General features: G+C 36.1%; 1 protein-coding gene across 2 annotated transcripts in view; it reads right to left on the bottom strand.

Moving 5' to 3' along the window:
* The window catches only part of LOC150099478 (general vesicular transport factor p115-like), a 354,365-nt gene that overhangs the window by 59,164 nt on the left and 269,826 nt on the right, over window positions 1–25,375 (bottom strand). For both annotated transcript variants that reach the window (XM_090403647.1, XM_090403648.1), the window contains exons 16-17: window positions 18,438–18,550; window positions 2,543–2,681 (exon numbers count right to left, since the gene is read on the bottom strand). In XM_090403647.1, the coding sequence (XP_090259773.1) occupies window positions 2,543–2,681; window positions 18,438–18,550 (252 nt within the window). The remainder of the gene's footprint in view (window positions 1–2,542; window positions 2,682–18,437; window positions 18,551–25,375) is intronic.

Below are 25,375 nucleotides of genomic sequence, written 5' to 3'. Positions count from 1 at the left end.
GGAAAGTGGTATTAAACATGATATCAAAATTGGAGATGTTAATGTCAGCGCTTTGCTTTATGTGGATGATGTTATACTTCTAAATAAATCTGCTACAAGTCTGCAAGATTCTCTGACTAAATTGAATAACTGTTGTAATAGATACGGTATGAAGGTCAGCAATAAAAATCCAAAGACAATGAAAATAGGCAGAATCATTGAAAATGTCAACTGTGTTGTGAATGGAGAACCTGTGGAACAAGTGAAACATTTTAGTTACTTAGGCATGATTTTTAGTGATGATGGTAAATTAAATATAGAAAAAAACACAGAATCAACAAATATGGTATGGTAGGAAGTCAATTGAATAAATTCATATGGAATAAGAACGAAATTAGTCGGAACACTAAATTAGCTGTATACAAGACGGTGTTCAAACTAGTTTTAAGTTATGGATCTGAGAGCTGGGTCAGAAGTAAAACACTTGACCAAAGACTAGAGACCGCAGATATGAGAGTCCTGAGAAAGATTAGTGGCGTGAACTGATGGCATCAATAGCAATATCATATTAAAAACGAAAATATTAGGAAAGAACTTGACATTGTCGGCATCCAGGAATGCATTAGCAGAGCTAATCTCAAACGGTATGGTCACTTAAACAGAATGGGCGAGTTAAGATTAGCAAAACAAGTGTTCTCTTCCAGGTTGGCAGGAAAACAACCCAGAGGAAGACCAAGATATAGGTGGATTGATACGGTACAAAGTGCCTTAGATGACAGAAATATAAGATCTGGTAATGTTGGAGTCTTGACAAGTAACAGACTCATTTGGAGGAAAATTGTAGATAGGAAGTTAGTAATGATATAAATTTTTCATGTAGTACTATCATATCCTGTACACCCCTTGAAGGTACATGGCAGGAATTTGATGATGATGATGATAAATTTTTTTTTTTGGGGGAAGGATGGTGAGGCAGATTGCTGCTGTATACAGCAATTAGTATAGGTAAGTTTATCATAGATAAATGTAATTAAATAGTTTCACCTGAAGGAGAACAGGAGGGTAAGATATCTAAGAATGCCCAGTTACTGTTCATTTCTGGTGGAATTTATCAGGAGTTATAGGTTATTTATTTTTGCTAGAAAGGCTGGTAAGATATCTTCCTTATGGAGCCAGACAGCAAAGATGTCACCAAAATAGAGTATACCTAAAAAGAAGGCTGAGGCTATATGGAGGAGAAATGAATTTCTAAGTATTTCAGATAAAAGTTTGAAAGTGCTAGAAAAAAGTGGGCTTCCCATAGAGGTACCTTTTGTTTATTTGTAAAGTTTGTTTTAGAAGATGAAATAACTAGAGTAGATAACAAAGTGGAATTATTTCATTATATCAAGGAGGGAAGGCTTGTGAAAGCAAATGAAGGAAATCCAAGTAATACACTGGTACATAAAGACTGAGTGTCAAAACTTACCATTATGCCATTAACCATTCTCCAATATCATTGAAGGGATAAATTTTTCACTTTAACTAGGAAATCTAAAAAATGGGAGTTTTCAATTTGTAAGTTTAAGAGTAGAGATAAAAACATAGTTGCATGATAAGTCAGAGAATCAATGCAATCCATGACTGAGTGAACAAGCACATATTCTTTATGAATCTTAGGTAGAACGTAAAAGTGGTGAGTGCAAGCAAAGCAGATCTTTATTTTGTCCATAGTATCTCCATCAAGACTAGTGACTTCATCAAGCAGTGGCATCAATTTTTTAGAGTTAGTTATTTGTGGGGTTCTGTTTGACAAACTCTCCTCATAGTTTCTTTCTTCTAAAGGTAAGTGATGGCATTTCTCTTACTGACATCTACCGAATTTTCTATAATTGCCACCTCTCCTATTTTATGCAAACTGAATGTTCTGTGGAGAAATGATTACAAGAACACCAATCTTACATCATTAATAAGAAATCTTACCTAGCACAGCATGTATCTGATACCAACTACAGAATCTTCTGGTCAAGAACATGTCTAATCCACCTATGCCACTTCAAGTTTGAATGTTTATTTAAAGAAAGTGCTGAACTGTCCTTATCTAAATCAGATGACTGCTTCACCTTACGAAAAATTTGGGAAAGTCTAATTCTCATTAGACATCAATAGCTCCTCAGTTTTTCCTCCCATGAATTACTACATCTCAACCAGCTTGCATTGTTCTTTATACCCTCAAGCAGCTTGAACTATTCGTTTAACAATCCATTGTTAAACTTCTACCTTGTACTTATTAGCCTGCCTGCCTGCCACTTCTGATGACCTGTAAATTTCAGGTTGAAATATTTGGCAATAAAATTTTTATTTTTGTACTGTATTTTAATTGTTTCAATTATCCTTGTCTACATGTAATCTATTCTCATCATATTTTATCCTCTTTCTTCACGTTATGAATATGAATCAAGCTATTCTATTTACTGAAATCACTTAAGGCATCATTTAAATTACCTCTTTAGAAATGGGTCACAGTAACAGTAGTTTGATTACTTTTTAAACTAGGTATGGAAATAATGTAAAAAACACTTACTTTTTTGTGCTCTCAGCAAGGTATTCTGCTCACCAAGCTGTTGAATTGTGCTACTCATTGCTTGTGTTTGAAGTTCTGTTTCATTTTTTTCAACTATTAGTTTCTTCAACTGCTGTGAGAGGTAGCTTAGTTGTTGATCCTGCAAGAAAGAGTAACATGTTTAGAACTTAAGATTTTATATATATACATGGTTTCACAACACATCTAACTAGGAAATTGAAAATTATACTGTATGAATCTACAACTGAATGTGACTTATTTAGAATATAAATTATAAAATTTAATGGCTTGGCCATAGTTTAGTATAAAATATTACTAATTGATGTATTGTAGTAGTGCAATTGGAGAAGATCTGAATGGGGGATAATACAGTTGTTTGCAGATGATGCAAAGTTGGGATGAACTATGAGGAGTAGAGCAGATGCAGAAGCGTATTGCGCCCTTTGATTCAAAAAGGCCTAAGTTTGATTCTCGTCATTATGAGAGGAATCTTTATATGGGCACTTTCAATTGAAGGTGAGTTAGCCAATCTCCTACAGAGGTAGCAGAGTTTTTTCTCCTAGAAACTCAGGTTTTTCACCCCACATACAGACAAATTGGCCTTCAGAACAAAGGCAATTTACAGACAAAAAATAACAGTGGTGGTAGACAGTAAATGGCATTGGTGTAGATGATGATGGTAGTTGTGGTTTGGTAGAGTTGGTGGATGAAGTGGTGGAGACAGAGAGTTGTAGAATAAGTGCCTCCCTTGATGAATCCTTGGAGGCATCATTAAATAATAACAATAACTAATTGATGATTGCTTTATAATATCAGTCACAAAAAACTTATGGATTTACAGTAAGTAATCTTATTACCACTGGAAATGGATGGAGAAGGAATTTCTGATAACAAGTTTGAAATGTAATTTCTGGAGATCTCTCTGAAAGAATGGTACCATTCAGAGAGTCTGCTTTCCCTGACTCTCTGAATGGTACCATTCTTTGAGTACCATTCAGAGAGTCAGGGAAAGCATCATGAGAGAAATGGTGTGCATAAGTTTAGCAAAGGTATATGAAAATATGATATGAGAATGGTTATGAATCTGAAATGGACCTGTACACTTTTGGGTTTGGACTTCTGGAACATGTTTGCATAACTCAACCAAGAAGACTGCAGATGTAGGTATACAAAAAAAAACCAGGAAGTAACATGATATAACATTTATACATAAATGCTGTTAGCATCAGGAACAAAGGGGTTGAGTTTGATACATTGGTGAATGCAATGTGACCAAAACTGTCAGGCATTAGTGAAATCTGGATCTCAAGAGTCGGAAGAAGTAACTGGAATCAAGTGCAAAGGGTATAGTATTTTTAGGAAGGACAGATAGGAGAGAAGTATTGTGGAATACTACTAATGATATTAGATGATCTGTGTCCAGTCAGGATAAAAACTCATAAAAGCAATAAGAGTAATAATATTTCATGTAGCAGTGAGTTTGAAGCTCTCTGATGTGAAATGAAAGCTAATAGGAAGAAATATATGGTGGGATTTCTCTACAGACCTGGCAGTTTATTTGCAGGGGAATGATTAAAACTGTCAAGGATATGGGAGACAGGATCATGGCTTAGAGACTGGAAGAAGTCAGTTTTTTATACCACTACATAAGAAAGGTGATATAAAGGCATGCAAGAATTATAGAACTATTAGTTTGATATCTCATGCAAGCAAACTTTTATTGAAGATCATGCTAAATAGGATTGGGGCCAAAGTTGAGGCAGAGATGCCTGAGGAACAAGCAGGTTTTAGGTAAGGGCACCAGAGATTAGATCCTTTGCCTTAGACAGATCATAGAAAAATATAAAGAATTCCAACTCCCTTTGGTAATGTGTTTCTTATACAGCTCTAAAGCTTTTGACTGTGTGGAGCATGTGAAACTGTGGGAAGTAATGAAAAGAATGGGTTTTTCTGAACACACTATCAGGTTGATAGCCGACTTGTATAAGGGACAACAAGCCACGGTAAGAACAGGTGTTGGATTGACTGACTGGCTTCAAATTGGAAAAGGAGTTAGGCAAGGATGTTTACTTTCTCCTCACTTGTTTAGTATATATGCGGAGGACATTATGTGTGAAGTATTGGATGAGCTCAGGATAGGAATTAGGATGGGAGGTAGATTGATCAGTAATCAGAGGTATGCTGATGATACAGTACTCCTTTGTAATGACATGGAAGAACTAGGACTAATTCTTGACAAAGTTAACAAGATCAGTAATAACAGAGGAATTCAACTCAATCCTAGCATGACAAAGATTATGGTTCTCAAAGGAAATACAAACAGAGAAGCTCTTAAGAAACAAGTGTACCTTAATGGAGAAAGAATTGAGGAAGTCAGCAAGTTTGAGTACCTGGGATCCATTATTAATGTGAAGAATTACTGTTCAGAAGACGTCAGAAAAAAAGGTTAGGAATGGGGCAGGATGTTTTAGCCAGAATGGCTAAAACATCCTGCCAGATTTTAGACAGTCAGAGACCTGTCTAAAATCTGGCGGGATGGATCTATCTCCATGGAAATAAAGTTGAGGATTTTGGATGTAGTTGTTTTTCCAACAGCGACTTATGGATGTGAGACTTGGAACCTAAAGAAGTCAGATAAGAAACGGATATCTGCTTTTGAGATGTGGTGTTGCAGAAGGCTGTTGAGGATATCATATACTGATAGGTGTACAAATGAATGGGTGTTAGAAAAGATCAGCAGAACTTTAAGACTTCTTAAGGATATTGACAGAAGAAAGTTAAAATATTTTGGACACATAGAAAGGATGAAAGGGGGACTTCTCAGAACAGTAATAGAAGGTAAAGCTCCTGGAAAAAGAGGCAGGGGTAGACCATCAATGAGATGGATGGATGGCGTGTGTGGAATGACTGATCTTCAAAGAGCTGAGGCCGCCAGAAAAGCAAACAACAAGACTATATGGCGAGGCCTGGTGTGGCACATCACCGAGCATCGGAATGACCATACGGCATCTGTAGATGCCCAGTGAAGTGAAGAAGAAGGATAATTAAAGGCACTGCCAAATTACTCTGATGGATAATAAACGAGCAATCATTATGAGTAAATTAACTTATTTGAACACTAACTAGATAGCAGAGAAAATCAAGATAATGATAAGGAGAAACTTACTGAATTGTGAGACAACTTTCTCAAGCAGAATGTGAAAGCGCAACCATGAAGTAAAAAAAAAAAATATTAGATTTGACCATAGTATCAGAAGGAGTCTCAGTTAAGGGCAACTGTTTTACCAGTAGTTTGTGTCAGTGATCATGCTGTATTGACCCAAGAAATATCAAAGTGCAGTGGAACCTCGGTTGTCGAACTTAATTTATTCCCGAAGGCTGTTTAGAAACCGAATTGTTCGAAAACTGAAACCATTTTCCCATAAGAATTAATGTAAAATGGATTAATCCATTCCTGAATCCCAGATGATTGTTTATTTAAACATTTACAACAGTACTTTATGCATAAGATCATATACAAACATAATGAAAATGCATAAAATCTTACATAAAAAGAATAAACACAATAAATAGATAAAATAAAAACGAAAATTTAACTTCACTTTAACTATACATACAGAGGAGAGTTGATGGCATAAGTGGAAGGAGGTGAGTAAGGGGAGTCCCCTTCCATAAAAACATCAGGTTACTGTCCTGGGATTTTTTCTCGTTCTCTTTTCTGTCTCTTGGCACCACTCGACTCTGCTTGAGACACACACTGGGCCTCTGGCTCACTAAAAACCTGTCCAATGACATTTGTTTTTGCCTGTATTTTAAAATGTTTCTGAAGTGAGATATGGCACTATCATTTAAATGGTTTATGATGCGGTTTGCTACAGTTTTGTGAGGGTGATATCTTGCCACAAAACTTTGCACCCTCACCCCATTTTGCATACATTTCTTTGATTAAAGAACTAGGAATGTCCTCAATCCCTTCCTCTGTATCTGAAGACATTTCCTCCACCTCCATTTTTTGCTGCTCCTTCTGAAGGTGTTCTGGTTCTTCCTTGGTGAGTTCATTCCTGTGATCCTCCACTAACTCCTCCACATCAGCATTGCCAACTTCCAAGCCCATGCTTTTGCCCAGAGACACAATATCATCGACAAGAGCAACATGCTCAGCTTCAATGTTTCTGTTTGCTACACAGTCTGGCCACAATTTCCTCCAGGCTGAGTTCATTGTCCTGTAAGTCACTTGCACCCAGGCTTTGTCAAGGATACTTAAGTAATGGATTATGTTGAAGTAAATTTTCAAGAATTCTCTGAGTGTTAATTCTGTGTCAGAGAGGTTACTTCAAAACACCTTTGAAACAGTGCTTTGATGTAGAGTTTCTTAAAGTTCGAAATGACCTGCTGGTCCATAGACTGAATTAGAGAAGTTGTGTTAGGGAGTAGGAACTTCACTGTGATAAAATCAGACTCCTCCACTAACTCGTCCTCCAAGCCTGGAGGGTGAGCAGGAGCATTGTCCATCACAAGAAGGCATCTAATTGGCAAATTTTTTTCTTGAAGGTATTTTTTCACAGTTGGGGCAAAGACTTCATGGATACACTCAATAAACAATTTCTTGGTTACCCAAGCCCTACTATTAGCCCTCCACATAACAGGCAATTTACTTTTCGTCACGTTATTTTTCTTAAACACCCTCGGATTCTCAGAGTGGTACGCAAGCAATGGCTTGACCTTGAAGTCCCCTCCTCACTTGCGTTTCCACATAGCAAACGAGTCAGGCTATCCTTCATTGGTTTGTGTCCTGGCAATGCTTTTTCCTCCTGAGTGATGTAGATCCTCTTTGGCAATTTTTTCCAAAATAGGCCGGTTTCATCACAGTTGAACACTTGCTGGGTAAGAAAACCCTCAGCCTTTACATAGTCACTAAATTCTTGCACATATTTTTCAGCAGCTTCTTGGTTCGAACTCGCAGCCTCCCCATGCCTAACCACACTAGGTATGCTGCAACTCCTCTTAAATTTCTTGAACCACCCTCTACTAGCTTTGAACACATCAGTATCAGCACTCATAACAGGGTTTTTCTTTAACAGGTCATCATGTAATCACCTTGCTTTTTCACAAATTATAGCATCAGAAACATTATCACCAGCTAACTGTTTCTCGTTTATCCAAATCAGCAACAATTTTTCCACTTCTTCAATCATCTGCAATCTTTGTTTAGTAAGAACTTTCACTCCTCTTGCAACATCAACTCTCTTGATCGCCTCTTTATTTTTGAGTATTGTACATATTGTTGATTTCGCCATAGCGAACTGCATAGCAAGAGACTCGAGACACGAACACCATTTTCATGCTTGGATATGATTTCTTTTTTCATCTCTATCGTGGTTCTAACAACTTTTCTTTTCACTTTGCTGCTATCACTATTCTTCTGTGGCCCCATGGTGGCTTAATTAATAATAATTTATGAAAATAAAACAACAAAACACAAAGAAAATCAAGAAAACTCATTACAAATTCGAGCAGGTGTCTGCACCGAACGAAGGCTGCCATGTAACTGATGCTTTCCTGCCTTACAGCTCAGCATGCGGAGCACATGGTTGCCATTTGCCTGTTCGGGAACTGAAATTCTGTTCGGAAACCGAATTGTTCGAGAACAGAGGCGTTTCGACAACCGAGGTTTCGCTGTATATGGATATTCCAATTAGGAAGAATTACATGCTGAACTGTAAAGCATGGAAATGACAACAAGCTGACAAGAATACCTGTCTGGTCCCATAGTATCAGTTATGGAGAATATTATGGCCAGCCTGGTTGGCCAAGTGGTTAGCGTATCCACTCTCCAGCCAAAAGGCTGTGGGTTTGAATCCCACCATGGGCATGGATATTTGTGAAAATATTAGTGGTGGTGGGTGGTAGATGGCATTGGTGTAGATGATAGCAGTTGCAGTTCATTGTAGGTAGTGGATTGAGTGGTGCTCTCCTGGAGTTGTCATAATAATAATAATAATAATAACAGCAGTGCAGGGAAAGCTTTGAAAAGATGTTTAAATGATGCAATATCTCAATGTTGTCCCTTAGAGTTCTAAGAATAAATAAGGTGGGAGTGAAATGTTTGTTCAATCTTATTAAGCAAGAGATCCATAAGACGATGTACAAGGAATATCATGAGAATAAGGCGAAAGGAGTTATGAAATATTTAAAGAGCAGATTATAAAAATTATGAGTACTGTACAGAAAGCAATGAATGGTGGATAAATAACTTTACTGAATACAGAGTGTACTCTTGTGTCAGAAACGAATACAATTTTTGAAATCAGTGCTCACTTTGCTAAGATATAATCACCTGATGTATGTAACATGACAACACAAAGTGAACAAATGCACTACATTGAATGAAAAGATAGAAATACATCAGAAGTTCTTGAGATATTGTATAACTTCGATAAGAATTCAACAATAGGGACAAATGGGAGGGGTGCTTAAGGGCCAAAGCTGTATAACTGAGAGGAGCCTCCACATAACCCTTAAAAGAATGTGGAGAACCAACCAGGCTTCTGACCTGGTCCAATCCTCACCTTCTCATGGTGCACTCCGTTAGGTGTCTACCTAGATACTGAACGAACGAGGATGGGCTGGCAATTTGGTTTTAGCTGACCAAACTGCATTCTTATTGGCTAAAACAAAAATATAAAATGATGGTACAACAAGACAGAATTTCATCTTGCTGGGATGTTGTCCAATTAAACAAGCCCCCCCCCCATCCATTGTTTTCACCAGAGAACCAGGACGAACAGTGAAAAGTCAGCTAATGGAACAAATCCTGAAATACACCCAACATTATGGAACTTCAAGATCAGCACTATCAACATAAGAAGCCTGAATGGCAAAGATATGGAACTAGCTGAGGAATTGGATAAGTATCAGATCGACTCAATAGCAGTGACAAAAAAGACAAAAACTGGTCAGATTTTTCTGAGCAATTAATACAAAATGTTAAATTCAGGCAATGACAATCAAGGAAAAGAAGGAATAGCCATAGTATTCAACACTAAATACGAGGCTAATCTTCTTGAATGGAAAGCAATTTCAAGTAGAGAGATGTGGGCAAATATCAGAATGGGGAACTGGACAATGAGACTTAATTGTACCCATGGTCCCAAAGAAAGTCTACTAAGTAACTGGAGGAATTATTTGAGGCTTTAGAGAAACCAAATGACACAATGAAAAATTGGTCCATGTTGGGGATCTAAACAGCAGAGTAGAAAATGATTATCAGACATAATTTTGGGAAACAAAAATAATTATTTTTGTTTCCCAAATTATAATTTGGGAAAATTTGGAGAAAACAGCAAAGCTATTAATAATGGCAAATACTTGTTGGATTTCTGCTCTGGATATGGATTGGTTATTACTAACACAATGTTTCAACATAAAAATGTGCACAAATTCATATGGAGAGAAGAGGCAAGGAATAAGAAAAGTCTCATTGACTATGTTATTGTTGTCACTGGTGAAGGACACCAGAGTGTACAGAGGATTTGAAATTGGAAGTGATCACTATTTAGTCTTGGGTAAGATAAAATTGAATTCCATATTGAAAAGAACAACATGTAAGAAAGTTTTACAGTGAATAAAAGTTGAGTAGATCTCAGATTTGAACTGTAGACTAAAATAAACAAACATTATTCATGAAAAAATGAAAGCATTTCAGAACATGAACCAAACCTTGGAGATGCACTGGCAAGCCTTGAAGAAAACATTGATTGATTCAGCCAGAGAGGCATGTGGTGAGGTTGTCTACAAGGATAGAAAAATCAGAACGCCACAGTGGACACAAGAAGTTAAAGAGGCAGTGAAGGAAAAGAAGGAAGTATATCAAAAGTTCCTTGCAAATAAGTCAGCTTGCACTCTTAGAGAACACAGAGACAAATGTAAGAAAGCTAAACACTGCATGAAACTAGTTAAATAAAAGTCATGGGAGGACTTTGGTAAGAACATAGAAAATAAATATCAAGAAGGTGGTAAGATATTCTGGAGGTTGTTGAGGAAGCTCAGAAATGAGGAAAGAGTACTGTAAAAGGAATTAGAAATGATAAAGGTGACATGAAAACTCGAGTAAAAGATATTTTTGAAGTATGGAGTAATTACAGGTGGCCCTCAGTTTACGCTGGTTAAATTTACGCCGATTCACAATAACACCAGTTGCCTGTGCGTGCTTTCTTACTGTAGTGTGGTTGACTGAGAAATGACGCTAGCAGGCACTCTAATGTTTGAGTGCTTACCGAGCTACTATGACATATATGTATCAAACCTAGTTTTAATGTTGAATCTACCTAATTGTTCTATTTAATTTTTTTTACGTACATATGTATTTAAATTGATAAAGTGTGTAATACATACCATGTCTGATAACAGAAGTGCAGAAAAATTAGCAGAACTTGGTGTTAAGAAGGTGTGGAAATCAATCACACTTGAAAAGGAGATGGAAGTGATTCGAAGAAAGGAAGATTGGCAGACACGTGCTAATGTCTGTAGGAGTATGAACTTACCTCATCGACTGCTACTACAATTATGAAAAATGCAGATAGAATAAAACAGTCTGTGCAACAATCTACGGCAGCACTAAATGCAAAACATGTACGCTATAGCAGGGGTAAACTTCATGAAAAATGGAAAAATTATTATCATTATGGATGGATGATTGAATCAGAAAAACATTCCTCTGACGCAGGCTGTTATAACTGAGAAAGCAAAAACTTTTGAGGATCTTAAAAAGACAGATGGAGGCGAAGAAATATTTTTAGGAAGCAAAGGTTGGTTCATGAAATTTAAGCCTTGAAGTAAGTGCCACAGTGTCAAATTATGTGGTGAGGCAGCAAGTGCAGATGTTACGGCAACGGCTGCTTTTCCTAAAGAATTTCAAGACTGTGTAGAACAAGGAAGTTATCTTTCTGATCTCATTTTTAATGTTGATGAGACTGGGCTCTACTGGAAAAAATTGCCATCACGCACCTTCATTTCTTGTGAAGAATATTCCACGCCAGGTTTTAAAGCTGCAAAAGACAGACTTATGTTTTTGTTGGGTGCAAATGTCTCCGGAACTTTGAAGCTTAAACCAATGTTGGTATACCATTCACAGACATAACGTGCCTTCAAGGGTCTAAAAGCCATGCTGCCAGTCTATTGAAAATGGTACAAGAAAGCTTGGGTTACATACATAAGACGTTTTTATAGATTGGTACACAAATTACATTTTTGTCCTACTGTACTTCGCTTCTGTAAAGAAAATGATTTGCCAGCCAAGGCATTGCTTCTACTGGATAATGCCCTAGACATTCTCAAAACCTTGCTGAAGTAAGAACACCATTGGATGTCAAGGTTGTTTACAAGGATGTAAACAACCTTGACAAACACAACATTGCTTTTGCAACTGAAGAATCAGGGGATTATATCAATCTTCAAAGCCTATTACCTCCATATAACATTTATGGAAATGGTAAGTCTTGTACACTTCAGGAAAAACTATTCAAGACTATTGGTGGTCATTCGATATTTTGAAGGGCATTAACAACATCGAGGCAGCTTGAAATGACGTGTCAGCAAAGTGTTTACAATATTTTACAGCTGAAGATGTGACAGAAGTCTTAGAGAGCCATGATAAACCGCTTTCCAATGAAGACTTAAAAGAATTAGCCGAACAATTAAGTCAACATCCAAAGGAGGAGAAAGAAAACAAAAGAAGGTCCTCTGAGAGATATGAAAACGGCTGATTTACAGCGTATCCTTGCAAGTATAGAGACATTGACTGATGAACTCTGCGAAATGGATCACGATTGGGAACGCAGTGCGAAGTAAAAAGGAGTGTAATAACATCTATTCGACCTTACACTGAACTCCTTAAAGAAAGAAAAAGAAAATCTAGGCAGTTAATACTGGATACTTTTTTTTAAAAAAATGCAGGTGATCCGAAACCAGGAACTTCAACATAGAAATATGTAATATCTTTTCAAAGTTTCATATTTTTTTTTTAAATAATTTTCTTTTGTTTTCGTTATTAATCATTTTATTTTAACAAATATATATGTATGTATTATCAAAGCTTTAAATATAATGATGTTACACATACTTCATGTGCATATTTTTTGACTGCACGGAACATAACTTCAAACCTCCCATTAAAATTGGGTTCATTTTACGGCGATTCGGTTTACGCCGTTTTTTTCAGGAACGGAACAGAGGCGTAAACTGAGGGCTGCCTGTACTTCGAAAAGTTGCTAAATGAAACAATCAGTGACAGCACAGTGGTAAAAAACACTCAACAGGGATGCAGTCAGGAATACATATCCATACTTAAAGTAGAAAAAGCCATCAAAGGCCTGAAATCTGGAAAGGCAGCAGGAGTTGATGATATTCAACCAGAAATGCTCAAGTATGGAGGTATAAAAGTCTTACAATGGCTGTACTGCATAGTTCAGAGGACCTGGACAGAGGGACGAATTCTGGATGATTGAAGTAGAGCGCTCATAGTGCCCATATATAAAAAGGGAAATAAAACTGAATGTGAGAATTACAGAGGTATTTCCCTACTGAGTGTCCCTGGTAAGATTTACACAAGTATACTTGAGAAAAGGTTAAGAGAAGAACAAGCTGGATTCAGGCCGAACAGAGTCTGTCAGGATCAGATTTTCACTTTATGACAAATAGTTGAGAAATCATGGTAATATAACAAAGATCTGTATATTTAAGTTTTTTAGATCTGGAAAAGGCATATGACAAGGTGCCAAAAGAGAAGCTATTCAAAATGGTATAGTTATATGGTAAAATTAATAAGGTCAAAGCACCTTATGGCAACTTGCTTAGGTAAAATTTGTATAAGCTCTGCATTACTTCAACCTTCGTATTTCAGGTCTAGCTCCCACTGACGAGATCTCAATAAAAGTCAAAACTGGTCTGGCTAGTGACCCCTGCCTTTAATGCATAGCATCGTACATCTCCGCAAGGGGATGTGCTTTGCATTAGGGGAAAAATACTAAGGAAAGTGATTGTAGCTTACTCCACCTTTACCACGAGTTGCCTCGGTCTTGTACTACTTGCAAGAGTTGCCTCAGTCTTGCACTACGTACAGGCACAAACTTGACATACTTGCCTGTTTGCTTACTTGGGAAAAAGGATTAAAACCTAGCTTATACAATTGCTTGGTATCTTTAACATAATTATATGGTGTCAGTGGGGCATATATATCAAGCAATACTTAGTCTTATTTGAGTTGTAAGTCAGCAGTTAGAACTGAAGGAAGTACAGGAAGGTGGTTTAATCTTAAATCTGATGTCAGACAAGGATGTACATTATCCCCTCTGTTTCATTATCTATATAGATCACATTATAAAGGTAAGTGGCATTAAACCTGATATAAAAATTGGAAATGTTAATCCCAGTTCTTTGCTTTATGCAGATGATGCTATACTTCTAAATAAATCTGCTACAAGCCTGCAAGATTCCCTAACTAAATTGAATAACTGTTGTAATTGATATGCTATGAAGGTCAGCAATAACAAGACCAAGACAATGAAAATATGCAGAAGCAGTGTAAATATCAACTGCATTGTGAATGGAGAACCTATAGAACAAGTTAAACGTTTCAGCTACTTAGGCACGATTTTTAGTGAAGATGGTAAATTAAATATGGAAATAGACAACAGAATCAACAAAGCTAGTATGGAAGTCAACTGAATAAATTTATATGGAATAACAGAGAAATTAGTTAAAACACTAAATTAGATGTATACAAGGTAGTGTTCAAACCAATTTTAACTTATGGACCTGAGAGCTGGGTTAGAAATAAAACACTTGACCAAAGACTAGAGACTGCAGATATGAGAGTCCTGAGAAGATTAGGGGCATGAACAGACTGCATCAATGGTAATATCATATTAAAAATGAGGATATCAGGAAAGAACTTAACACTGTCAGCATCCAGAAATGCTTTAGCGGAGCTAATCTCAGGTGGTATGGTCACTTAAACAGAATGGGAAAGGAAAGATTAGCAAAGCAAGTGTTCTCAGACAGGTTGGCAGGAAAAAGACTCAGAGAAAGATCAAGCCATATGAAGTGATACAGTAAAAAGTGCCTTAGAAGATAGAAATATAAGATCTGATAATGGAGTCTTGACAGGTAACAGATTAATTTGGAGGAAAATTGTAGATAGAAAGTTAATAATGATGTAAGTTTTTCATGTAGTACTATCATATCCTATACACCCATTGAGGGAACATGTTAAGAATTTGATGATGATGAAATCCTTTTTGCCATGTAAATGAACTGCAAGAACAGTATATATATAATATATGAACATTTTTACTGGTCTATAATCCAATAAATTCCTTATATTTAGATGGTTACTATTAGAGGATTAAGAGGAATTATATTTGTTATTCCTAATAAAAGTGATATGATGTTGGAATTTCTCAAGTGAATCTGAATGTGGCTATAATTATAGATATGTCAACTAAGGCATCGTGCCATATTATGTCTGTTAACTGCATGTGTTTCCAGATGATTATGTTTTGGAGTCAAGTGCATTTCAGAGGGAGAAGAGAGCCTGGAATAAGCCAAAATCTGACTTTCAAGAAACGAAAGCAAAATGATGCTATGGTTGCAGCAACTATAGTTAACTTCTTTATTAATATGAGTTTCTGAGATGAAATTCCTGCAAATAAATTCCTGCAAATGAATATGAAATAATCAATTGATGATTCTTTCTTTTAAGGTTACATGGTGATCAGCTTTCATATTTAAAAATTTAGGGACACAAAAACACACGTGTTGAACAGATTATTTTATTAATTACTAATATAATAAAACTTGACGTTTCGACCCCTGTATCGAGGTCATCATCGGAAGGATAAAAGTGTGTAAGGAACCAAGCTACATGCTCTAGCCCTGTATACCGGTAAACTAAATCTACGTAGTTAATTAATCCTTTTCCCTAGCCTGACCTCTAGTGATAAAAAAAATAAAAATAAATAAAAAATAAATAAATTAATTAAAAATAAATAAATACAACTACAATAAACTGCTAAAGTCCTCATGTATTAATATTCTTCTGGATTTGTACAGTTCTGATTGTTATAATATGATTTCCTTCAGTTGCTGTTGAATGTTAAAAACACTTCACAAGGTTGTCTTCTTGTAGTGGGATTTTTCTATGGATTTTTCTAGTTTAGGTTGTTATACAGGTTGTAGATGGGTCCTCCACATTCTTGAAATGGTAAGGCCATCATTTTTGTTGAGATTTGGGTTGTATTTGAACATTTCACATGACTCTTTAAATTTTCTCTCAAACCAACCAGGTTTTGGTGTGGTGTAGGGACTTGGTATTTTTCCAATCAATTCTGTGATATGTTTGGAGTGCGTGGTCAGAAAGGCCAGTTTTTCCAAAATGGAGGTATTTAATGTGTCGTTTATGTTCGTCTTGTCTGATTAGGATAGCTCGCCCTGTTTCCCTATGTATACTGTATTTTGAATACCCCTGGGTGGGCTAGGTGTGGAAGAGGATCTTTAGAAGAACTGAGTAGGTGTCTTAACTTATCAAGCAATCAAACCACAATCTCACCCATGGTGAACTCTCACTGCTAAAGAAAGGTTTGAACTATGGCATTGCTCCGAGGTCAGTGAACGAACTTGATATCGTTTATCATATAGAGAGAGGTTTAAGATCCCTCCCCACCAATTTGGTTGATAAAATACGAATGGAAACATCGTGTATACTAAATTCAAACAAAAAACTAAGCACCAACTTAAACAAAATCGAAAATCTAGCCCTTAAATCCTTAAAAAATAACCAAGACATTAAAATCACGAAAGCAGATAAAGGCAATGCCACTGTCCTTTTAGACCGTACAACATACATTGAAAAAAAATGAACCATTTGATGTCGGACCACAACACCTACCAAACGGTAAACTACAACCCTACAAAACGTAACAAAAAGAAAACAACTGAATTAATCAAATCCGTCCACACATGGCCCGAAGAAACAACAAAAAAATTAATACCTCATTATGCCCATGCACCCAGAATTTACGGTCTGCCAAAAATACACAAAAATTACACATAATGTCTTGTCCGATAGTTGAAGGAATTGACAGCCCAAATTATCACTTAGCCAAAAAATTAGCAGAATACTTAAGGAATTGGTAGGTCAGTCCCCTTCCTACATAAAAAATACACATTTCATTAATAAAATTAAAAACATTACACTCAACGACCAAGATTTATTAGTCAACATAACTTCCCTTTTCACCAATGTCCCAATCAATGACACTATCTTGCTCCTACAGAACACATTTCCACACGACATCACGGCCCTCTTTGCACACGTACTCCACTCCGGATATTTCGTGTGGCAAAACAATTTTTAGCTTCAAAAAGAAGGTACAGGCATCGGCTCACCGCTTTTCCTCCCATAGCTAACTTTTATATGGAAGACTTTGAGCAACGTGCTCTAGAGACAGCATGTCTAAAGCCCAAAATTTAGCTCAGATACGTCGACAATATTTTCGCCATTTTGCACTACGGTCGCAAAGCTCTAAATACATTCCTTAGCGACCTAAACAAACACAAATGTATCCAATTCACCATTGAAATGGAAAAAAACAACTCTCTTCCATTCCTAGACACACGTCTTCCGTCTGGCTGTCTCTCCTTCTCAGTTTACTGCAAACCTACACACACAGGCCAATACATACACAAAAATTCTTACCACCACCCAACACAAAAACTAGGTATCATAAGCACCCTTAAACACAGAGCTCTATTTGTTCTAATGAACAAGCTCTAAACCAGGAATACAAGATCATCAACCAAACATTTATAAAAAATGGATACAGTAAAAAAACTATTCACAAGATCCTCCACAAAGATACCAGTAAGAACAAAAAAGATTTCAAGAATGCTATTGCCATTCCTTATGTTAGAGGCATTTCTGAAAAAATAGACAGAACACTATGCAAATACAACATTAAAACCGCCTTTAAACTCCCCTCAAATAAGTTAAGACACCTACTCAGTTCTTCTAAAGATCCTCTTCCACACCTAGCCCACCCAGGGGTATACAAAATACAATGCACATGTACATACCATACATAGGGGAAACAGGGCAAACTATCCCAATCAGACAAGACGAACATAAACAACACATTAAATACCTCCATTTTGGAAAAACCAGCCTTTCTGACCAAGCACTCCAAACATACCACAGAACTGATTGGAAAAATATCAAGTCCCTACACCGCACCAAAACCTGGTTGGTTTGAGAGAAAATTTAAAGAGTCATGTGAAATTCTCAAACACAACCCAAATCTCAACAAAAATGATGGCCTAACCATTTCAAGAATGTGGAGGACCCATCTACAACCTGTATTACCATCCCACTACAAGAAGACAACCTGGTGAAGTGTTTGTAACATTCAACAGCAACTGAAGGAAATCACATTATAACAATCAGAACTGTACAAATCTAGAAGAATATTAATACATGAGGACTTTAGCAGTTTATTGTAGCTGTATTTATTTATATATTTAAAAAAAAAATTTTTTTTTAATCACTAGAGGTCAGGCTAGGGAAAAAGATTAATTAACTACGTAGATTTAGTTTACTGGTATACAGGGCTAGAGCATGTAGCTTGGTTCCTTATACACTTTTATCCTTCCGATGATGACCTCGATACAGGGGTCGAAACGTCAAGTTTTATTTTATTAGTAATTAATAAAATAATGTGTTCAACACGTGTGTTTTTGTGTCCCTAAATTTATAAATATGAAATCAATCAATGAAACTTCTGGGACAGTAGAAATTTCAGAAATAAAGTGAAAAAAGATTGATATATAATATTATATTTACCTGTTCCCTAATAATATCCTTATAGTCTTTTAAAAGATTTTGTTGCTCTGGTGTCATGCTGCCTTCTGGACTATTAAGAACATCTTTAGGCTGGACTGCATTAACTACTGTTCCTAAAATAAAGATAATTATATATTAAAGACTATCAAAATGAATCTACAAACAGATAGAGGGGACAGCCATGGGTTCACCACTTTCCCCACCCTTGGCCAACTTCTTCATGGACGTTTGAAGAGAAAGCCTTAAACACAGCCCCACAAAAACCTACCATATGGCTTTGCTACGTTGATGATGTTTTCGCTATTTGGCCACATGGCCCGGATTCACTCCTCTCCTTCCTAACACACTTAAACAACCAACACCCTAGAATCAAATTCACCCTGGAAAAAGAAGAAAACAATAACCTCCCTTTCCTAGACACACTAGTCACCCGCCAACCTGATGGAACCTTGGTTTTCTCAGTTTATAGAAAACCCACCCATACAGGCAGATACATTCACGAACAATCCCATCACCCCCCCCTCACAACAATATGGAGTTATTAAGACATTATTCAACAGGGCAAAAATAATCTGTTCTAATGATCAAGCCCTAACCACTGAACCAAATCACATCCGTGACACTTTCTCAGCCAATGGCTACTCCCTCCAAAAAATACTTAACCCAGTTATCCACAACCCACCACCCCCTCCCCTTCACAAAAAAGATTACTCTAAATCCATCACCATTCCCTACATCCGAGGCACCTCGGAAAAAATCAATAAAATCTTAAAAAAACATGACTTGACCACTTGTTACAGACTACATAGAAAACTGGCATCCCTTATCTGCTCCACCAAAGACCAACCACTTCCCCTCTACCTACCTGGTGTATACCAGGTCCCTTGCAGCTGTAAACTGTCCTACTTTGGCCAAACAGGCAGTACAGCAAATATCAGAATCTCAGAACACAAGGATTACATCCGATTTCACCAGTACAGCCACTCTGGGCTTGCAGACCACGCTCTGGATACTCGCCACAGAATAAGATGGAAGAAAGCCACAGTAATACACCGCAGCAAGTTCAAGTATGAAAGACTATTCATGGAATCAGCCTCGGCCCTTAGGAACATGCCAAACCTCAACAAATTTGGATGCATGAGACTGCCTCAAATTTGGGAAACTTTTATCAGAAGAACTTCAGCCCAAAGGCCAAGAACTACCAATATAGCCCGCCAGGGGGCACCATCAGGACTTTAGGAAAACGCTAGCTTCCTAGATTCAGTCTCATTTGCTGTTATTAGTACTTGTGTGCACGTGTCTTTGTAGTAAGTTCCCAAGAAGATGGCAACGTGACGTTCGCCGAAATATCGGAAAGTATATATTAAAGTTTATTTAATCTATGTTTCTAGTATACGCTGTCAATTCGTTAATCTTAACTTAATCTAACTTAAATATTAGTTATCACTATCAAAATGCTTTCTCCTAATACAAATTAATCCTCTTATTTCTGATTGTGTCTCTACTTATCAGAATGAAAGGGCCTTGAGCACTGCAGTGATCCTAAGAGACCTCCATGTCAGACAGGTCAAAGGATAAGGAACAAACCAAAATACACCTGGCCCTCCAAGGTCAGTTTTTATGTGGGTCAATCTACAAAAGGTCAATCAACACTTATAATACATTATATTTTACATATAATACATTACATTAGTACCATGGGTGAACTAAAGGGTATTTTTTGCTCTTATTATTATTGATTAGGTATTGTTTCTGGGAAAATTTCCATGTTACTCCTTGTTAATAATTGGTGGATTTTTATATAGATAAGAATATTCATAGATATTATATCTTAATATTAATCCTACCATAGAGAATGATCTCTGTTTCTAACAATTATTTTTTTAATTCCGAGTGCACCTATATGTTATTATATGCACACGGGTTCACTCCAATTGGTGCAATGATCTTAACTCGTTCTTTCAGAATCCAAATAATCACTGACTCAAGACCAAAATAAACACATTTAATAAAACAAAAACAATATATATATACACTTCAAACAAATATTACATAACTAACTACAAATTAATTGGATCCAAGGCCTTTTTAAATTAAATTTACACTTAAGATTAGACTAAACACTTTGTTTGCACAATCACAAAATGTTCATAGCTAGTTTCTCTCTCTGTCAAGGCCCTTCTCCAAAGACATATGACTTTATTCTTCATTTTTACAGGATCCTTTCTGATCACTTATGTAGCACACATTAATTCTTCCGAACTTAATTCTGTCTCTTTTCTTCATTAGAAATAATAGTCAGATCCGGCGTCCTTAATACAGATGAAACTTCCTAATCAGAGTTTTCTCGAACATTCCTTTAGAACGTAAATAGCAAATTCTTCTTTTATTCACTAAATGCTTATTGACAATCTCAACTCTTCCGATTAAAAAAAAACTTACAGTTCTACGATTCCCTTTTTGGAATCTACTATAAATCTTTCAGTTACTGTTTTCTCCAATATTCCATTTAAAACGCATATAGCAATATTTCTCCCGTTTATTCATCAATACTTATTCCACTTTGAAACTTAATAGTTCCACGATTCCTTTTTCGGAATATACTATTAATTTTCTTCCGACTGTCACTTAAAAAACTTCAGTTCCTCTGAATCTAAATATCTGCCGGCTTGTGTTCTAAATTCCTTCCGAACGCTCTCTTGTTTACAGGCGTTACTCAGATGCTGAACGCTTTCTTGTCAGCTGTCAATCACTCATCAAACTTCTCGGCGAGCATGCACACTCCGTGGCAAGCGAGAAACTAAGTACTGTATAATGGCTGACACTTTGTCTCCATTAGCGACAAGAGAATGTCCTCATAAAACACAACTTTTGATAATTTTAAATTACAATAAAATTTGTTTAAAGTAACACAACTATTCAAATCCGGTAAGTACATAAATTTTTAACTGCTTTACATATCACTTTTAACAAAACAATTTCCATAAAGGGCACATCGCAAGTGCCGACAATGCGTGTTATGAAAACAAAACTAATAAACATACATAAACAATACGTAAAAATATTCAGAATTTTAATTATGATTATTTTTACATGGGTGAACTAAAGGGTTTTTTTTGCTCTTATTATTATTGATTAGGTATTGTAATTATTATTGATTAGGAATTTTAATTATGATTATTTTTACCATGGGTGAATTAAAGTTTTTTTTTTGCTCTTATTATTATTGATCAGGTATTATTTCTGGGAAAATTTCCATGTTACTCCTCTTAAACACTATTATTATTATTATTACAGCTATTATAGCCTGTTTTAGTTTAGGAGTGTTCCTTATTTTAAATATATTGGCTGTTTTTTTTTTTGTTGCTACCCTCCGTATTACCAGTCTGGTTAAAAGATAGGAATAACATTCCCTGGTTATTGTTTTACCTTTTTCAAGATAAACAACAGCATCCCAAAACACCGATGCCATGACCTATCCTGCTGATGGAACTGACTTTGTCTTCTTTGGCGCTGAACAAACGGCTTCTTCCGCTGTTTTGACTGCTGTTTGGATTCTGGTGTATTGGGGAATCCAAGTCTCATCCATAGTAATAAATCGACGCACAAAATCAGTTTTATTCTTGTTAAAACGCTCCAGAGGGTAGCAACTATAAAAAGTATAAGCAAATTAGTCAAGCAAATAGGAAAAGGGTGATGTGATGTGATCATTATGGGTGATTTTAATTATGGCAATATAGATTTAGATTGGGATGACGAGATAGCAACTGGAAGTAAAGAAAATGCATTTCTAGAGTTTTTGAGGGACAACTACCTCAAGCAGCATGTAACAGAAGGCACACAAGGATTGAGTGGCTTGAATTTGATCATCTCATTAGAGTATGTTATTATAAATGAGGTGTCAAATCTCCCTCTACTTGGTGACAGTGACCATAAAGTGATTACCTGGGTGGTTGCCAGCTATGTGAAGACTTCTGTGAAGAAAGGACATATTGTTGTGTCCCAATTTACGATTATTAGGCTTTCAACTATCCTTACATGTGAAACTCTACTTGTCTTTTTCCAAATCTTATTTATATATGAGATATCACCCAAATACAAATATTCAAGCTTCTTCTCCCCTTAGTGTCCCTAAATATTTATTTTATACTGTGCCTTTCAGGACATTTAGTTTAAGATATAAAATTCAAAAACAAGGAGCAATTACCAAAATATGTCTGAGTGTGAAACTAATATGCAGTCGTAAACTTTATCTCATAACTTAACAACCCCCCCCCCCCCCCCCGCATGATTAGGTTCGTACGTTGTTACGAGTGGTGCATAGAGTGGCAATCTCAGACAACTGTATTTTCAATGAACAAAAGTTTATTGAACTCTTAAACATGGTACAATTCATTCTTTATCAAATAAAACTCAATTCAACACTAAGAATATATATTACAAATTTTCACTAGCTAAACACAATTATTAGGTTAAGATCCTACATGAGAATTGTGATCATATATCGCCATAACAGATTCTATACATATACACATGTATAATTCTAGAACTAGTTGATCCTTTGTCTAACCCCTTACTAGTTTGATCATGCTATAATTCTGTATTTTCTAGGACATATATAATCAGTTATTCTAATTTTCTCACTAAGACAATATGGATTAAATTTATCCTTTCGCTGAGCAAATACACACCTTTGACCTTTAAAACTCTCTTAATTAAAATACAACGTACATGCATAAATCTCTAGGCACATGAATTACGTATTAATTAGTAATAACAAGCTCATTTTTTATTCTAGTTTGACATGTACTAAAGTCCTAGTATAATTCTCATTTATCCTTTCAACTGTTCAGTAACTGAACAATGACTACAGTTACATATGATTTGAAATGACAAGAGATTTTACAGTACCTTTTGACTTGAGTCTTCTACACTGGTTTCTACCTTTTTCCGATATTTTACCTTCCTAGGACGAACTCTTCTATAACTTATCACTCCTAAGTTCTTTTGGCACTAAGATGGGCTTTCACAATCTTTACCTTACATTCTTCAATCAAGGACATACATAGGATCATCAAGTCTATGGCTATGAAATTCACCACGTGGGCACTGACTCCTTTATAGAATTTTCTTTCTCTCGTTACGATCACTGGATGATGAAACACACTGACATTATCTTCTCTCTCTTTTAACTAAATGGCGTCCTTCATTTCTTACAATAGGAACATGGAATTGAAATCCCGCACCCTTTGTTTCCTTATTGTGTCAGACGGAGAAAACTCCTAACCCGTCACTCAGGAAAACCGCGTGAGACCTATACGAAGACTCATGAAGAAAAACTCTGAGGAAAAAAGCCTCGTGGGCGGGGGGGGGGGGTTTCCTAACCCTTTTATACGATGACTCTACCGGCACCTTCTTCAATTTCTTTTCTTCCCCCCTTACTGGAGTCGATTTCACTGACCAATTGGAGTGCTGTTTTTCTGCCAAAACATCATGCGGTCCGTCTGCACGGGACTGACATGTGATGAAGTCTCAACGCGGGAATTATGACCTTGAGCTTTGGTTTTTGTTTAAGCTACCTCTATGTCATCTATACTAAATTAATCCCCTTTCCAAAATTTTCTAAGAATTAACTCGAATCTTTAATCTCTTATTTCAAGTGTAAAAAAACTAGCCTCTCACATACAAAATCCTATGACTAATCTTCTTTGCTTTACTTAACCTTATTTATCATATCACAACTGTAATAAAATTCCCTTCTTTTTTCTTATTTAGTTCAACAAACACTTTCAGCTATATTTTTCACTTGGATGCAAGCATGTTTTTATTTTTTTTTATTTTTTGTATTCGTTACTTTCAAAGGCTCTTAACGATATCTGCTTAGGAACAAGCTTGCTTACTTAGTTATCTATACAGGGTTTTTATTTCTTCTCTTGTTACATCATGATAATTGAAATTTTCACATTCTTAAGTTATCAGGGTGTAACAATATGTGGAACTACAAGGTTGGTGATTATAAGAAGCTCAGAAGACAACCTGCAGGTATAGGATGGAATGAGGAGTTGGTAGGAAAGCAGATCAATGCTGCTTGGGTGATATTCAAGAATTATCTAGTAGAAGCAATGTCTAAATGTATTCCAAAGGTCGGAATGTTAAATAAGGTAGGTGTGAAATGAATAAATGAAGAGATTAAGCATGCAATATAAAGAAAGAATGCATTATGGAGGTAACATAAGATGAGTGGAAATGATCAGTTACATAAAGAATACAATATACAATAAAGAAAACAGGCAAGGAGATCGGAATGTTAAATAAGGTAGGTGTGAAATGAATAAATGAAGAGATTAAGCATGCAACATAAAGAAAGAAGACATTATGGAGGTAACATAAGATGAGTGGAAATGATCAGTTACATAAAGAATACAATATACAATAAAGAAAATAGACAAGGAGGGTGAATTGGTTGGTAAGGGTAGCAAAAGTTCAATATGAGCAGCAGTTAGCTAATGAAGACAAAAAATATCCTTGGGAGTTCTTTTGATATGTAACCAGCAAAAAAAAAAAAAAAAAAAAAAAATTAAGGTAGGGTGTCATTATTTGGAGAAAATGCTATAAGGACAACTGTTACAGAGGATATAGACAAGATATTTAATGAGCAGTTCATAAAGGTCTTTCATTCTTGTGAATGAAGCAGCGTGGAGAGTTTGAGAGCAGTGAATGAGGAGGAGGTAGAGACTGTAAGTGAGCAAGAGGTATATGTGGAATTGAGTAATATCTAGTTTAGTAATTAATAAGGCTGAAAGACCTGATGATATATCACCATGTATTTTGAAGGAATGTGTCAGGGAGTTGACATTTGCCTAGGCATATTTGTTTAATATGAATCTTATATTGAGTCAATTTTCAAAGGAGTGGAAGGAAGGAAAGATTATACTGTT

Source organism: Typopeltis vanoorti, chromosome 14 (genome assembly GCF_054136105.1).
Source record: "Typopeltis vanoorti isolate ZY-2024b chromosome 14, IOZ_Tvanoo_1.0, whole genome shotgun sequence".
Lineage (NCBI taxonomy): Eukaryota > Metazoa > Arthropoda > Arachnida > Uropygi > Thelyphonidae > Typopeltis > Typopeltis vanoorti.
Note: the sequence above shows the minus strand (reverse complement) of the source record. Positions and strands in the feature narration are given on the sequence as shown.